Raw genomic sequence first — 16,636 nt, forward strand, 5'->3', positions numbered from 1 at the left:
TATGGGATTGCATTACACCTGTAGATCTGTAGGTCAGTTTGGGTAGTATTGCTATCTTAGTAATACTGAGTCTTCAAGTCAATGAACATAGGATGTCTTCTCATTTATTTAACATTCTTTAATTTCTTTCAGCAACATTTTATAGTTTTCAGTGTACAAGCCTTTCACACAAGCCTTCTTGATTAAATTTATTCCTAGGTATTTTATTCTTTTAAATGGGGTTGTAAATAGAATTGTTTTCTTAATTTCCTGTTTTGGATCATTCATTACTGGTGTGTAAGAACCTGATTTTTGTGAGTTGATTTCTCAGTTATTTTTGCTAACTTTTCTTAAGTGGCTTAGAAATTTCTTCCAAATGCTTATTCCATTAGTAGTTACCTTTACATTTTAACAAATATTTTTCAGTATTTATTTTCCTTGTTAAGAATTTTTGAGTATCTATGATATTTTTCAGGGTATAAGGCAAGTTTTTTAGCATTAGAGGATATTGCTCTGCTTTGAATTTAGGAATGTCATTTTATTGACATTTCTGTGGATTTCTGCCTTCCATTTATTTTTCTCTTATAGATTTAACTACTCTAGGAATATGGATTTATTTTACATGAATGTTTTTGGAAAAAGCAAATTTATTTCTCCCATAACTTTATATATAATTATACTTGTGAAGCCAGAGTTTTAGTTATTCCATAAAGTTTTAAGTTTAGGAAAAATATAAACATTATAAATATGTATTTGTAAGTATGTTTGAAATTTATTTAGTTAGTAGTACTAGCCTAATAGGTCAACTGTTGATTATATCAGATATCTCTTTTTGAGGCATCTGTGACTATGGGAATGAAAAAGCATGCCTATTTCATGACAAGTTCTGTATTTCTAGAAATTATTTTCTACCTGTAAGTGTCTTCATTGAGCAAGAAAAGTTACCTAAGCGGGGTTTTGGGGTCGATCTTAAATAAATGGAATATAGAAAGAACTGTTTAAACAATTTCCTAAACAATTTTTGTAAAAATCTTAGTTTCCTCATTCCAGAATTTTCTAATTTACTTTAGGGTTCCTTTAACATCAAATGATGATGATGATGACGAAATTAAAGCAAAAATTCAGCATGACGACAATGTGATATCAAAGACATCACCTGATACTCACTCTCCATTATCAATAAGACAATCTTCACCAACTCAGCAAAAGTTGGAATTGTTACTTCTTAAAGACAATAAAAGTCAGAATATGTGTGCGTTAAATGATTCAGAACCTATTTCTTCTATTGTTGATATACTTCCTAAAGGTGAGATTGCTTTAAAGATTAATTTTTTTGTGTCTGTGTCAAATAGTTGTATTCATCAGGTTTTTCTTCTTGAGGTCAATGATGAACAATTAATAAGTTAGAGCTCTTCTATTGCAGATTTGCTAATAACTTGTGCCATTTAAAACTGAGGATGAAAACTGTAATTTAAAACTAAATATGCTCACAAGTGTTAGATCTACAGTAACATAATCCTGTTACATGGAAATGATGTTTAGAAATGAGTTGACCTAAAGAGCTTTTTCTTTGTGTCCTAACATATGAATTGCAGATACCATATATTTTCTTAATTTTACCTTGCCCTTTTATAACTAAGAAACTTTGAGATCTAGATAAGTACAGTGACTTCTTCAAGATCATATCCAGTTAGTGGTAAAGCAAAAAATTTGAGCCTGGATAATGGCTGAGCAGGAGAAAATGTTAATGTTTATATATCATCAATGTGGTATTTCTAAATGATACTAATTCTGTGGTGTATGCTTTGGTGCTTATATATTTGTTATAGATTTTCAGATTGGGATATGGAACCATAATTATATTGAATTTAGAGCTTGGAATTCTTTTTTGTTTCTGAAAATTTATATGTATTACACTTTTATAATTAAATTTATATAAATTTTAGCTTTCTTCTGTTAACCTTATGATGGTAACCCTTTTCAGAGTTATCACTGATTTGGGTTAATTTGCTCATCTCCTGTTACTCTAGAAATATATGTTAATGGCTATACTGTTACCAGTACTCTACTCTGTTGTTGGGTCAGATAGATGCATTCTCAGTATATATTTTCTGTGGATACAAATGTTAAATGTGATTTCTGAATACTCTGATCATTTCTACTTTGTTTTTTATCAGTACAGTTTCTTGGTAGTATACAGATCTTAACAGCACAGAAATTGTATCTATGAAACAGCTTGATTTTAATCTCATTTGTTTAAAATAGTAAACTCCTTTTCATTGCTTTTTTCTTAATTTTGTTTGTCTTTATTTTTATAGAAAATCTTTCCCATTCAGACCAAAGTTCCAAGAATTCCCTAATAAGTGAGATGAAAAATGTTCCGTCAATAAGCAACAGAAAGGAGAAACCATCTCCTAATAATGTGACTGAAAGGAAGAAGCGTGTGTCATCTTGGGAATCAAATGATCTTTCTGTAGATATTCCCTTTGTGATAGATTTAGAACATCTGGTTTCAGGTTCAGATTTAAATTGGAGAAATGAGATAAATGATCATACTAATGAAAGAAATATTAGAAGGCATTTATCTCCTTGCCTTCCTTCCTCATCTTCTGAGTGTATGAGTGAATCTAATGCAGAGTGCATAAATAAAATTCAGAATAACGATGACTTTCAGTTGCAGAAAACTGTGTATGATGGGGACATGGATTTAACTGCTAGTGAAGTAAGCAAGATTGTTACAGTTTCAACAGGCACTAAAAATAAAAATAATAAAAAACCAAATAATTGTGGATTGAAAACTTTCAGAAAAGTTAAAGATTCATGCTCTGAAAAAAAAAGAGAAAGATCAAGGCAACAGTTTAAAAATAGTTCAGATGCAGATGTTGAGGAAAAGATTGAAGACAGACCAGAAAGATCTGTTGTTCTGAATGGCACAGGGAATTCAGAAGATACAGATTTTATTTTCAATACTGAACAGTTGACTCAGGTGAACATACTAAAGGAAGTAACACCTGATAATGTCTTTGACCAAGATAACAGACAAAGTACACAATACAACAAAAAGAAGAGAAGAACAAATGTAATGAATAGACAAGAGGAAATAGATTCTTTTTCTCAAAATTCAGATAAATCCCAGCAAGGAAGTAAATTTGATATGGGTCAGATTTCCCTAACTTGTAATAGAAGTAAAGCTTCTAGACAAACATTTATTATTCATAAGCTAGAAAAAGGTAACTCCTTCCCAAATGAAAAGGATAAAAGAATCATTTCTGAAAATTTAGATGCTACAAATGAATTTCAAACAGCTGATCTTCCCACCCAAAATAATGGAATTTTATTTGATTATGAGAGCCAGAATATATTGGATTTCAAAAAACGTGTTGCTGATAAGCAACACGTTCAGCAAAATGAAGCAAAAATAAATAAGCTTAAACAGAAAGTAAATCAGAAGACACAAATAATTTCAGAAATGAACCAAATATATAAGAGTGATAATAAAGATGTGGATGATCCAGAAAGAGGTAAAATTTTCTTCCAAACTCAAAAGGATAAAGAAACCATTTCTGGAAACCCTGAGGTCTCAAATGAGTTTCAAACACCTGATCTTTCCACCAGAGATAATGGAAACCTATGTGGTGATGAGATGCAGAATGTGTTGGATTTGCAAAAGCAGATCACTGATATGTACCCTGTTCAGCAAAATGAATCAAAAGTAAATAAGAAGCTTAGGCAGAAAATAAATCGGAAGACAGAAATAATTTCTGAAGTGAATCACATAGCTAATGACAAAGGTATACATTGCCCAGAAAAGGCGAATAACTTTTTCTTACTAACCCAAAAGGATGAAGAAACCATCTCTCAAGATGTAGAAGACTCAAATGAATTTCAAACACCTACTCTTTCTACCAAAGATAATGGAAACTTACTTGATTATAGGACTCAGAATGTTTTGGGTGTGAAAAAATATGTCCATGATAGACAACCTGCTTATCAGAATGAATCAAAAATAGATAAGAAGCTTAGACAAAAGATATACCCGAAGTCAGAAGTGAACCAAATATATGAAACTGATGACAGAGGCATGCATGACCCAGAAAAAGCTAACTTCTTTTCTCTCACCCAAAAAGATAAAAAAGCCATTTCTGAAAACCTAAAAGTAAGAAATGAATTCCAAACAACTAATCTTTCTACCAAAGATACTGGAAATTTAGATGATTGTGAGACCCAGAATATATTGGGTTTGAAAAAGTGTGTCACTGATATACAACCTGTTCAGCAAAATGAGTCAAAAATAAATAAGAAACTTAGACAGAAAATAAACCGGAAGACACAATTAATTTCAGAAATGAACCAAATATATGAAGATAATGACAAAAATGTGCATGGCCTGGAAAGCTATAAAAGAGATTCTGATATTAAAATAAAGAAACACAGACCTGAATACCAATGCATTAGCAGTGGTTACTGTATGGAAATCAACAATAATGAAAAGGAAAATTGTGATCAAACCTCGAATCCTTATGAATTAGTTAAAAAGCATAGGAAAGAATCATCAGACAAGGCAAAGAATATTTTGGCAAAAGGTAAGAGCAAATCTATTTTGCAGTTAATAGATTCTTCACAGACTTCCATATACTTAGAATCAGGTCTAAAACAAATTACTGGTGAGTCTGATTCTGATCCTGGAAACCAAATTGAACTGCATAAGAATCAGAAGCAAAGCACTACAACTCTGAATAAAAAAAGGGATATCCCCTTTGTGGAAGTGATAAAAGAAGGAAAGTACAAAGTTAAAACAGTAAATAGAATGACATCCAAATCAAAGAAAAGGAAGATCTTCATAGATTCTTCTCACAGCTGTGAAGTAATGGAGATAATATCTGACAGTGTTCAAGGAAAGTCAGTTGAATCTGAACAAATTGATAACAAAAAAAATTTGGAGAATGAGAAAATCGTCACAATTGAGCCAGACTTTTACGCAAAGGTGTTTAAATCTTTATCTCAGATGTATTCACCTAACATACAGGATCCTTCTTTTAACGCTGTTCATGAGGGTCCAATACCTTTGAGTAAAAATCTAATAATGAAAGAAAATTATTCCCCAAAGAACCCATCAGTCTCTCAAGTAAGTGATGACATGCACAAGAAGATAAGAGAGATGAAATTTAATGTCAACCAAAGAACACAAAAATCAGGAATAGGTAGGTTAATATCCGAAGTGATTTAAGTTTTAGAAGTAACTTTAACTTATCCAGTAAGGTATTTCCTGTTATAACTTCTTTGTTATAGAAGTTTATGGAATTTTAAAACTACGATTTGTAGCTTGACCCATAGAAACAGCATGAAAGAATTTAGACATTTTAATACTTTTGGAACGCAGCACGTGAGAGTATCTTAGGCATTCACCACCTAGAAGCTGATCTAGCTATTACCATAAGCCTGACTAATAATGGCTTTAAGGCAGATAATGTCTTCCTTGTGTTTGAAGGCCATTGAGTATTTTAAATGTATATAAAACTGAATTGTATTCATTTTATTTTACTAAAACAATTGCAGGTTTTTTAAGGGTGTGACTATTTCACCATTCAATCATATTTATATTTACTGTGATCAAAACATTATAATAGTTATTGTGGAGGATTAATAAATAAACAATATTCCAGTTCTTGCACTTCCCAAATAAATAAGTAAACGAACAAATACCAACTCCCTTTCCTCAGGATATAGGTAAGTAAATATAACAAAAACAGTGGTTATAGGTGGTAAATGGTTTAGTATAAGTGATAAATGCTAAGGGATGTGATGGGGAATGATTGTGACTAGGAACTGCAAAGATGTCATGAAGTTGGTGGCATTTTAGGCCCTGAAGGATATGTATGATTTTTAGCTTTTAGTCTTTCCTTTATATTTTTCTTCAGCTATTAAAATAATGCTCATTAGATAAAATTGAAGGTTGAAAATTAGAAACCAAACAGAAAAATCACCTGAAAGAACTACAGCCAATATTTTTGCATATGCATCCATACTTTAATCTATAGATTTTTAAATATGTATTTGAAATCATATGTATAAAATTTTGTATCCCACATTTTTCCTTAATATTAGATCCTTTCTCATTAGAAATTTTATGGAATTAAACATGTCCATATCAATAAAAATTTTCTAGTGGGGGCCTAATTGTCAATATGGATATTGATATGTGGAACACTAGGATTTTGAAGGATAAGGCTGCTCCAGGCAAAAGGTAAAAGAAAAACTAGCAAAAAGAAGTACAAAGATCAAGAATTACAGGATATATTAGAGGATTGGTGAATCATCTTTTATCTTTATACTCTCATTGTGCCTTTCACATTGTGCACAACTGATGAAATATACGTTGAATGAATAATTGTGCAGTAATTTTTGTAATTTTGTGAATAGAGTTGAACCTTAAAGAATTTTTGTCAGGCTCTGTGATTTCAGAATAAAAATATTGGAGACTTTGATAGTGTTTCAAATTTTAAGTCTCATTTCCCTTAATATTGTTGGAAAAATTGAACTCAGTCATATATTTTTCAGTACTGTTGTAATATTTAAAATTATAACAATTAAGTTTTAAAATTGGCTGCCTATTATTTGCAGACCACTGTATTTCTCATATCTGTTTCCATGTTTCTATATTTTATTTATGAATATGAGATTATGTTCCTTTCAGGTGACAGAACGCTACAAGACTTGACAAATACCAGTTTTGTTTCAAATCATTCTTCTAAATTTGAAAGTAAGTCAGAAGATCCATATTCAGAACAGCCTATCAAAAGAAGAAGGTGTACCCCTCTCTCTCTAAAAGAGCCAAGTCTCAAGCAGTAAGTATTTGATATTAAAGTTATTTCAGTATACTATTATAAAATTTATATACTTAGAAAATGTTCTTGCCTGAATTAACACTTTGAAGAGTGTCAAACTTATAAGTTCACATGTGACACCCACAGTATGATTGAAGTTAAATTAAATTAGTTTAGTTCACATTGCTATTATGGTCACTTTTTAAATTGTAGTTTTTGAAATTTGTTGCCTATGATTTTCAAACTATATATTATCCATATTTAGTCACCCCCATTTATTTGTTTCCTACTTTGCTCCTGGAAGAATAAACAGAAGTTTCACATGCTCAAAGAAAAATAGTCTGTTTTTTTCTTTTTTAGACTTTGTATATTTCCAAACAAAGAAATTAGTACCCCCATTTATCTATTCCTCACATTCAACAATTCTCATTTTGCCGTGCTTACTTCATCTACCCTTTTTTCTTTTTGTTATAGTATTTTGGAAGAAAATCCGTAATTTAATCTCAAAACTTCTACATATGTCTCTAAAAAGTAAGGGCTTCTTTGCAATAAAATCTGTTCTACCTTTATACCTTGATTATCTCAAAAAAATGCCCAAATCCCTTTTTACGTTTGTTTTGTTAAAAGATCTCAGTTTTTCAAAGAATAAATCAAGTACTTATTTTGGAGAACATGATCATATTTGGGACAGTATTTTCAGGATAGAGAAAAATATCTTAAAATTTTCTTTTCCTCTGCATTATATTAGTGTTTGCTTCTTTATTAAAAAAAGAGAGAGAGAGAGTGACATTGTTGGGAAGTGCAAATCAAAGCCACAATAGAAGATCACTTCCTACTTACTAGGAGGGCTATTATTTTTTAAAATAAAGGAAATAACACTGTTAGCAGGGTTGCAGAAAGATCAGAACCCTCATACTGCTGGTGGGAATGCAAAATGGTACAGCTATTGCAGCAAACAGTTTGGCAGGTCCTCAGAAAGTTAAACCTGGAATTAGTACCTTCTGACTCAGTGTTCTAGCTTGCTACCTGCTGGAATGTGATATACTAGAAACAGAAGAGCTTTTAAAAGGAAGAATTTATTAAGTTGCAAGTTTACAGTTCTAAGGCCATGAAAATGTCTAAATTAAAGCAAGTCTGTAAAAATGTCCAAACTAAGGTACCAACATGAAGAAAGCCAGTGAAGTTCAGGGATTCTCTCTCAACTGGAAAGGCATATGGCAAACATGGTGATGCCTCCTAGCCTTCTCTCCAGGCTTCTTGTTTCATGAAGCTTCCCCAGGGGTGTCTTCCTTCTTCATCTCTAAAGGTCTCTGGCTGCATGGGCTCTCATGGTTCTCAAGCTGTTTCCAAAATGTTCCTTTTTTGAAGGGTTCCAGTAAAGTAATCAAGACCCACCTGAAATGGGTGGAGTCACATCTCCCTCTAATCAAAGGTTAATACCCACAATTGGGTGTGTCACATCTCCATGAAGACAACCTAATCAAGCTCCCAGCCTATAGTACTGAATAGAGTTAAAAGAAATGGCTGCCTCCACGAGGTGGATTAGGATTAACACATGGTTTTTCTAGGGCACATAATCCTTTCAAAACCAGCACAGTCAGCAATTCCACTCCTAGGTATATACTCAAAGGAACTGAAAACAGATGCAAACAGGTTTTTGTACAGCAATGTCCATTGCAGCATTATTCACAATAGCCAAAGGTAGAAACAGTCCAAGTGTCCATCAACAGATTGGATGCATAAACAAAACATATTATATATATACAATGGATTATTATTAAGCTGTAAAAAAGAATGAAATTCTGATACAACATGAATGAAACTTCATTGCATCATGTTGAATGAAACAAGCCAGACACAAAAGGACAATATTGTATAATTTCACTTATATGAAATACGTAGCAAATATATAGAGACAGAGGATTTCCAGGGGCTAGGAGTTGGGGATTTAGGGTCATGGGAATAGAAAGTTACTGCTGCATGGGTATAGTGTTTCTGTTTGGGATAGATGGTGGTGGTAGTGGTTGCATAATATTGTGAATGTAGTTAATATCACTGAATTGCACACATGCTAGTGGTTAAAATTTTATATTGTTTATCTGTTATCACAATAAAAATTAGAAAAAAAAAGACATTGTTGGTTCTGACAGATATTTTAAAATGTACCCAGCAAATGGTAGCAGAAGGGAAGATGAAAGCAAATTAGGAGTGAATAAAGGACCAAGGGCTTTTTGTAAACTTTTTATTTATTTTGAATTAATTTTAGATTTACAGAAAAATTACAAAAATAGTAAAGAGTTTCCATGTGTCTCACCCAGCTGTTCTAATTTTAACATCTTGCATACCCACCATGTAGTTATCAAAGCTAGAAAATTAACACTGGTACAATATAATTAACTAAACTATAGATTCATTTGAATTTCACCATTTTTCCATAAATATCCTTTTTCCATTTTAGAATCCTCTCAGAATTCCATAGTGCGATTGCAATTAGTTGTTTCTCTTTATCCTTCTCCAATTGGTGATAGTTCCTCAGCTTTTCCTTGTTTTGATGACTTTGATACCTTTGAAGAATACTGGTCATTTATTTTGCAGAATGCCACTCTATTTGAGTTTGATGTTTTCTCATAATTATAGTGCAGTTATGTATTTTTGACAATACTGTTGTGGAAATGATGTGTCCTCATTGCATCATATCAAGGGGTGCATCATGTCAATATATCTTATTACTACTGGTGTTAATCTTGGTTCAGGTGATATCTGCTTAGTTTCTTCATTATAAATTTACTGTCTTTCCCTTTATAGTTAATGATCATTGGAGGAGATACTTTTAAGTTTTTGCACCCTATTTCTTCTCAAACAGCCTACCTAGTTTCACATCCATTGGTGGATCTTGCCTGCAACAGTTATTACTATTGGTATTTACTTAATTTGTTGGTGATTTTCTATTTCCCTCATCTACACTTTTAAATTAAAATTCTTCTGTAAGGAATATCTCTACTGTAATGAAAAGCTGTCCTTTCTCCCCCATGCATTTATTTGTATCAGTATGGGCTCATGGATATTTATTTTATTGTGTAGGTTAAATCCAGTGCTATCAATATTTATTCTCTTGCTCAAATTATTTAAACTTTAGCCATCAAGAGTTCCTTCAGGTTGAGTCCTGTGTCCTTTTGACAGAGTGCCATAACTATTTTGAGTATTCCTTACTTTATGTCACACAAGATTTTCCAAGCTCATCTTATATTTTTCCCCCATCCCTGGAATCAGGCATTTCTGCCAATACCTGGTTCCTTTGATTGGAGAATGGTATTTAGAAACCAGAATCTGGGCACTAAAAATGGTCATTGCTTATATTGTGTTGGATTTGTTATCTATTTTTTATGTAACAGTATTACCATAAACTTAGTGATTTCAAACAGCACACATTTATTATCTTTCAGTTTTCTGTGAGTCAAGTGTCCAGGCATGGTTTAATTGCTCTGCTCAGGGACTCAAAACTGCAAGCAAGATGTCACTGGAGACTACTTGAGAAGAATCCCCTTTTAAGCTCATCAGGTTATTGGCAAAATTCATTTCCTCATGGTTGTAGGACAGAGGACCCAGTTTCTGGGTGTCAGTTTGTTCATTTTTAGTATATACATAAATCAGTTTCAGAATTTGTAACCCCTACCCTGGGAGAAACATATTTACTAACTAGATTATATCATTTATATACAGTTCTTTTTATGTTAGGTTCATTTTTTTCTTCCCCACTTCCTTCAGTGTAGTTATTCATTTGTAATCCAGTTAGATTTATTTTTGTTTGTATTCCATCTTATTCTTCCCTCATATCTTGTTTTGTTTTGTTTCTATATACTTTTGGAGTATATGAAACGTTTCTAGGATTTTAAAAGTCAGAACTATACAAAATACTAAATGCAAAGAAGTGTCAACTACTTCATCTTTGCTTATCCTATTCCTGTTTCCCCTTCTTTCTATCCCATTTTCACCTACCTCCTGTGGGTACTCAATTTCTTCGGTTTCTGATTTATCCTTTCTGAATATCATTTGCTTAAATAAAGAGCTATTTTTTCTAATATCGCCTTCTTCCTTATATAAAGATAGTATACTATGGATAATATGTTGGGCTCCACTTTTTTCACTTAGCAGTGTATCTTAATTATCTCCTTAATAATTATCATATTATATATTTATTTATATAATAATATATAAATATATTTATATAATAAATGTCGTGTTATCACCTTAATAGTTCATAGAGATCTTCCTCTTTCTTTTTTACAGCTGGATAATGTATTTCATTGTGTGTAGATACTATAGTTTATTCACTCACATTCCTATAAATGCATATTTAGGTTGTTTTCAATATTTTCCAATTATAAATAATTCTACAATGAATAATCTTGTGTATTTATATTTTCATATTGTCAGGGTGTATCTTCAGGGTAGATTCCTTGAAGTGGGATTGTTGGGTTTTCAAATTGTCTATGTGTTTTGCTAGGTATTGCTGCACTTGTCCTTGAGAGGCATATACTAATATACATTCCCACTGGTACTGTGTTAGAGTATGTTTCTTCATAGCCTCATAAACAGATTGTGTTGCCACATTTTTTATTTTACCAGCCTAATAGATAAGAAATGGTATCAGGATGGTTTTAATTTGTATTTCTCTATGAATGAGTTTAAATGTTTATTCATATGCTTGAGGGCCAGTACTTTTTTTTTTTCCTGTTTCTTTTTCTTTTCTTAGAGAAACTGGGTTCACAGAATAATCATGCCTAAAATACAGGGTCCCCACACACCATCCAACCACTAACACCTTGCATTTGGAACATTTGTTACAATTAATGATAGCACATTTTTATAATGGTACTGTTAATTAAAATCCTTGGTTTAACTTAGGATTTACTATTTGTGTAGTGTAGTTCCATGGATTTTTTTTTTAAAACACTTATTCTGTTACCATATATACAATCTAACATTTCCCTTTTTAATTATATTCAGATATGAATTTCGGTGCTGTTAATTGTGTTTACAAGGTTGTGCAATCATCACCAACCATTACCAAAACATTCCCATCATTCCAGCTAGGACCTGTACATTTTAAGCCTTACCTCCTCATTCCCTATATATAGATTTCCCCTGTTTTCTAAATTCTGATGCTATGAATTTATTTATTCTAGTTGTTTCAAACCACTGAGATCATAGAATACCTTTTGTATCTGGCTTATTTCACTCAACATAAGGTCTTCAAGGTTTACCCATGTTGTTGCATGTATCAGAACTTCATTCCTTTTTACAGCTGAATAATATTCCATTGTGTGTGTGTATATGCTATATTTTGCTTATCCATTCATTGGTTGTGGTACTTCTTTTTTTTGTTTGTCTGTTCCTGTCTTTTCCCCATTTTTCAAGTAGGTTTTTAGTCCTTTGGCTCTCAATAAAAATTCTTTGTATATTAGGGATATTCAACCTTATATATTGCCAATATTTTCTTCCAGGTTATCAGTTGCCTTTTGACTTTGTTGTGTTTTTTATCATGGAAGAACTTTTTAATGTAATTAATTTTATAAATTTTTTAAATCTTATTTTCACTCAATTTCATAAAAAGCCTTTTAGAGTCATAAAAAGCCTTTCTGTAGACTAAGGTTTTCTTCTGCTATTTGTGTAATTTCATTTCTTATATAAATCTCTTGTCCATTTGGTGCTTTGTTTTTCTTGTGTAAGACATGGTTCTAATTTTATCTTTTTCCATATGGCTACCTAGTTGTCCCAGCAACATTTATTTACTTAAAAATCCTTATCTGAAGGATTGGAGATGGTAACCTGGTCATAAACTAAACTTCTATATGTATTTTTTGGTGAGTCTAATTCTGGACTTAATTCTACTACAGTGGTCTATCCTATTATAGAGGCTTTATAGTATGCTTTTAATGTCCGCAAAGACTAGTCTCCTCTTAGGGTTTTTCTTGGCTATTCTTGAATGTTTGTTTTTCCATATGAACCTTAAAATTGACTTCTCTGACTCAGGTTTCTCATCCTAGGCCCTATTGACATTTTGGGCTTTATAATTTGTTACAGGAACGGTTCTGTGCATTATAGAATGTTTAGGAGTAACCTTGGCCTCACCTAATGGAGTTAGTAGCAACCTCCCTGTTGTAACAACCAAAACATCTCTATATGATACAAAATGTCATTGGGGGAGGGTGGTGGTGATGGGGAAGGAAGTCACCCTGGGGTGAAAATCGCTGATATAGCTTGTGAGTATTTTTATTGCGATAGATAACATTGAGTTTCTACATTCACTTAAAGGAAATTAATGTGTTTTTTCACATTATGTTTTGTCAAATAATGTTGAATTGTCTTGTCTAAGGACAAGAGTTGTCTTCTATTTGTTCAAGTCTTTCTTTGTATCTTTTAGAAATGTTAAAAAATTTTCCTCATATAAGTTTTGCACATTTGTTGTTAAATTTATTCATAAGTAGTTTTCTTCGTTGCTATTGTAAATGGGCCTCTTCAAAATTATTTGCACAGAAGTCTATAAAAGTATCTCCTAAATTTATAAGTATCTTTTCTTTCAATGATTACTTCTCCTCTGTCATTATTTTTTATATTTGTGCTTCCCCCCAGCCCTTTTCTTTTCTTGATCAAGTTAGTGGTTCGTTTATTTTGTTAACTTTTCTAAAAAAACCAGGATTTTGATTAATTAGATCTCTTTCTATTCTCTGGCTCCTTGATTTCTACTTTATTATTTCCTTCCTTGTGTTTTTGTGTTTGTTTTTCTTTTTCTAGTTTTTGGAGCTAGGAACTCATTTATTTTTATTCTATTACTTATATAAAAATATTTAATACACTGAATTTGCCTCTGGTCAGTGCTTTAGCTGCATCCCATAGACACTGTATACTGCTTTCATTATTACTGGTTTTTAATTCTCTCTTTTATTCAGGAATAGGACAATTTTAAATTTCCAGGTGGATGTCTTTGTTTCTTGTTTTGTTTATAAATTCGAGTTTATTGTGGCCAAAACTTTATGGAAGTTAGCGGTGTGTTCTCTGTGATCTACTATATGATCATCTTTTGTAACTGCTGTGAGCACTTGAGAAAAATGTATATTCTTTATATCAGGGTATAGAATTCAATATATATCCATAAGATTTACCATATTGTCTATGGTATTTTGATCTTTTACCTCCTAATTTTTTGGCCCACTTGATTTGTCTTATACTGAGAGTGTGTATTAAAATCTCCTATTACTATATTTCTGTTTGTGTCTTCATGCATCTGTTTTTTGAAGTTTTTGCTTCATAATGTAATTGTTCTGCTCTTTGATGCATAGATATTCATAATTATACATTCATTGTGGATTGTGTCTTTTGCTATTAAAAGTGTCCTCCATGTTCATGTTCATTGCTTTGGACCTTAAGAGATAAAGGACTTTAAAAATTTATTTACATTACCTTTCTGATAACTCCTGCCACACTTTTCCTCAATACCTGTGATGATCACTTCATAATAGCAAGCATCTTCAATCAGTGTCTGCTGTCATGGGGTTATCAGGAGCTGTGATATACCTGCTGCACGTATTCCCAATTCGAAAAGGAAAGGAGGAAGAAAAAGGCAGCTGGATTGTGATCCCTCTTACTATCTATACTGACATATATTGTGATTTGCTTTTTAAAAATTTACCTCTAAGCTGTTTACCAAATAATCTGAATAGACAATAGATCTAAACTGAAAGGGAACACTTTCATTACAGCATTTTACTATGTTCTAATTTAGAATAGGTAGCTCTTCTGAAAGGATTAATTAAATTCTATCTATTTACCCAAGACAGTGTTTATATTTTGCTCTGGGGAGGCATGCAGAAGAGGGAGAGAGAAGGCCCTACTCTCCTAAACTTTTATACCTTTTTAATTTGGGCATGTATTTCATTCAAAGGAAAAAATACATATGTGTGTGTATAAAATTATATATAATGTGAAGAGTAGATATAATTCCACTTCTTGCAACATGATATGCTAGGTACATGGATTGACCCTATTACTGAAATTAAAATTACTGGGTAACATTTTAAAAAAACAACAATCAGAAAACTTGAATGAATCAATTTCCTACTACAAAAGTAAGAATAAGCTCACATCAGGGACTAAATGAGAGCAGGAACCTGGAGAGACAAGAGCCTGAAACTGTCTTTTGCTCTGAGGGCATTCACCTAACAAGGTGAACCTGAACACTGGATTCACAGCCTTGTGGGGCCTGATGTACAGAAGGCAAATCCTAGGGTTTGCTGTAAAAGGAAGACGAAGAGTTGATCTTCAATAAAGTTGGACTACTCTCTCAGAAGAAGGGCAAACTAAAATTAACCTCCCCACTACCCTTTAGAATTCCAGGAAAAAACCTTGGTGTTAAATAGAGGGGAAAAATTATTTTCTGGGTATTCATAACCATAATCTAGTCCTCATGCAGATTGCAGCTGGAATTCACACTATTTGGAAGGCATACAAAACTTCAAACTGAGGATTTAGTTTATGTAGTCCCATGACTTATGGTTGCCCCCTGGTGTCTGACACTCGCAAATGCAAATATTCTGTAGAGGAGCCTTTGTCTCAGGCGTTAGTAAGCACATTTTCCACAGGTAAATTTCCAAGGGAAAAGTACAGCTAGCTCACAGTAAAGAAAAACACTAAGCAAGAGAATAAGGCACGAGCAGGAACAACTGATAGCAGAATATAGTCACAATAGTAAGAAAAAGTATGGTTAACATGTTTCAATAAGTAAGAGGCTTAAAAATAAAGATGTTGGGTAAAAAATATTCAAGTCAGGGAAAAGTACCTACAGTATGATTCCTTCAATATATAGGTCAACATATACAAAACCAAATATACTTTTTAGGCATACTATACACAGATGGTAAAACTGAAGGAAAACAATGAGTAATTAATATAATACAGGATAGTGGTTACTTGGGAAATAGAGGGATATGATCAAAATGGGACACACAGGGGCAATTGAAGTGTGGTATATTTCATTGTATATTTTCTTATATTCTTGTATTTTGCTAAATTTAATAAAAAAGCATGGTAAAAATGTAATGTATAAAATCTGTGTTGATTAATTTTTTATAAACCTTATTTATAATTCCTACTTTAATAGAATATTAATATAGGACAAGGTTTGTGGTTTAAGGAATTGATTTTTTACTGTTGTGATGCAACACTTTTTTTCTCTATGTTTCATAGCATAAGCAGTAGTTTGGGGTTGTTATTGCTGATCTTACTTTTTTCCTACTTTGCAGGAAGATGAGAAGATGAGGTGAATTCCAATTTTCTGAATTACTCAAAGCATAAAGAGTCAAAACAGGGATATAATTAAGATCAAGAAGATGAAAGGCTTGAAAAGTGTTTTATTCATTCTTCCTCCCTGTCAAAGGACTGTTGATTTGCCCATTCTTGTATTTAGGTATATGTGCATTATATAGCTATTTTGTAGTAATTTGTTAAAATCATTTTAGTTGTCATAAAACTTAACTTTTTGCTCATATACACTTCTTTCTACTTTACAGGCTTTCACCAAAAAATACCTGTTAACCTTTTAACCAAATAAAATGGATTAATAAATGCTTTGGCATTGGTTATCCTCTTGTACACCAGGCTATCTTGTTTTGTTGTTGCTGCTGTTTTAATCATTCAATATATGAGAGCATCTAAAAGGGTTTAAAAGTTACCTCCGGCCCTGCTCTCTTTCCTCTCACCCTTCTTTCTGTTGCATTCAAAAGTACTTTTCAAGCCAGCTCAAGAATTACTTCCCCTGGGAGCTCTTCCTAGTTTCT

At 32.3% G+C, this 16,636-nt stretch overlaps 1 protein-coding gene across 4 annotated transcripts in view; it reads left to right on the forward strand.

Moving 5' to 3' along the window:
- SGO2 (shugoshin 2) overlaps positions 1–16,425 on the forward strand; it is a 34,781-nt gene extending 18,356 nt beyond the window's left edge. For 2 of the 4 annotated variants that reach the window (XM_077154616.1, XM_077154617.1), the window contains 4 exons: positions 1,050–1,285; positions 2,298–5,180; positions 6,674–6,824; positions 16,103–16,425. In XM_077154616.1, the coding sequence (XP_077010731.1) occupies positions 1,050–1,285; positions 2,298–5,180; positions 6,674–6,824; positions 16,103–16,118 (3,286 nt within the window). In that variant the 3' untranslated portion in view covers positions 16,119–16,425. The remainder of the gene's footprint in view (positions 1–1,049; positions 1,286–2,297; positions 5,181–6,673; positions 6,825–16,102) is intronic. The other 2 variants (XR_013172983.1, XM_077154618.1) reach the window with 2 other exon arrangements.
- Positions 16,426–16,636: the final 211 nt, after the last annotated feature.

The sequence above is a fragment of the Tamandua tetradactyla genome, chromosome 3, assembly GCF_023851605.1.
Source record: "Tamandua tetradactyla isolate mTamTet1 chromosome 3, mTamTet1.pri, whole genome shotgun sequence".
NCBI lineage: Eukaryota > Metazoa > Chordata > Mammalia > Pilosa > Myrmecophagidae > Tamandua > Tamandua tetradactyla.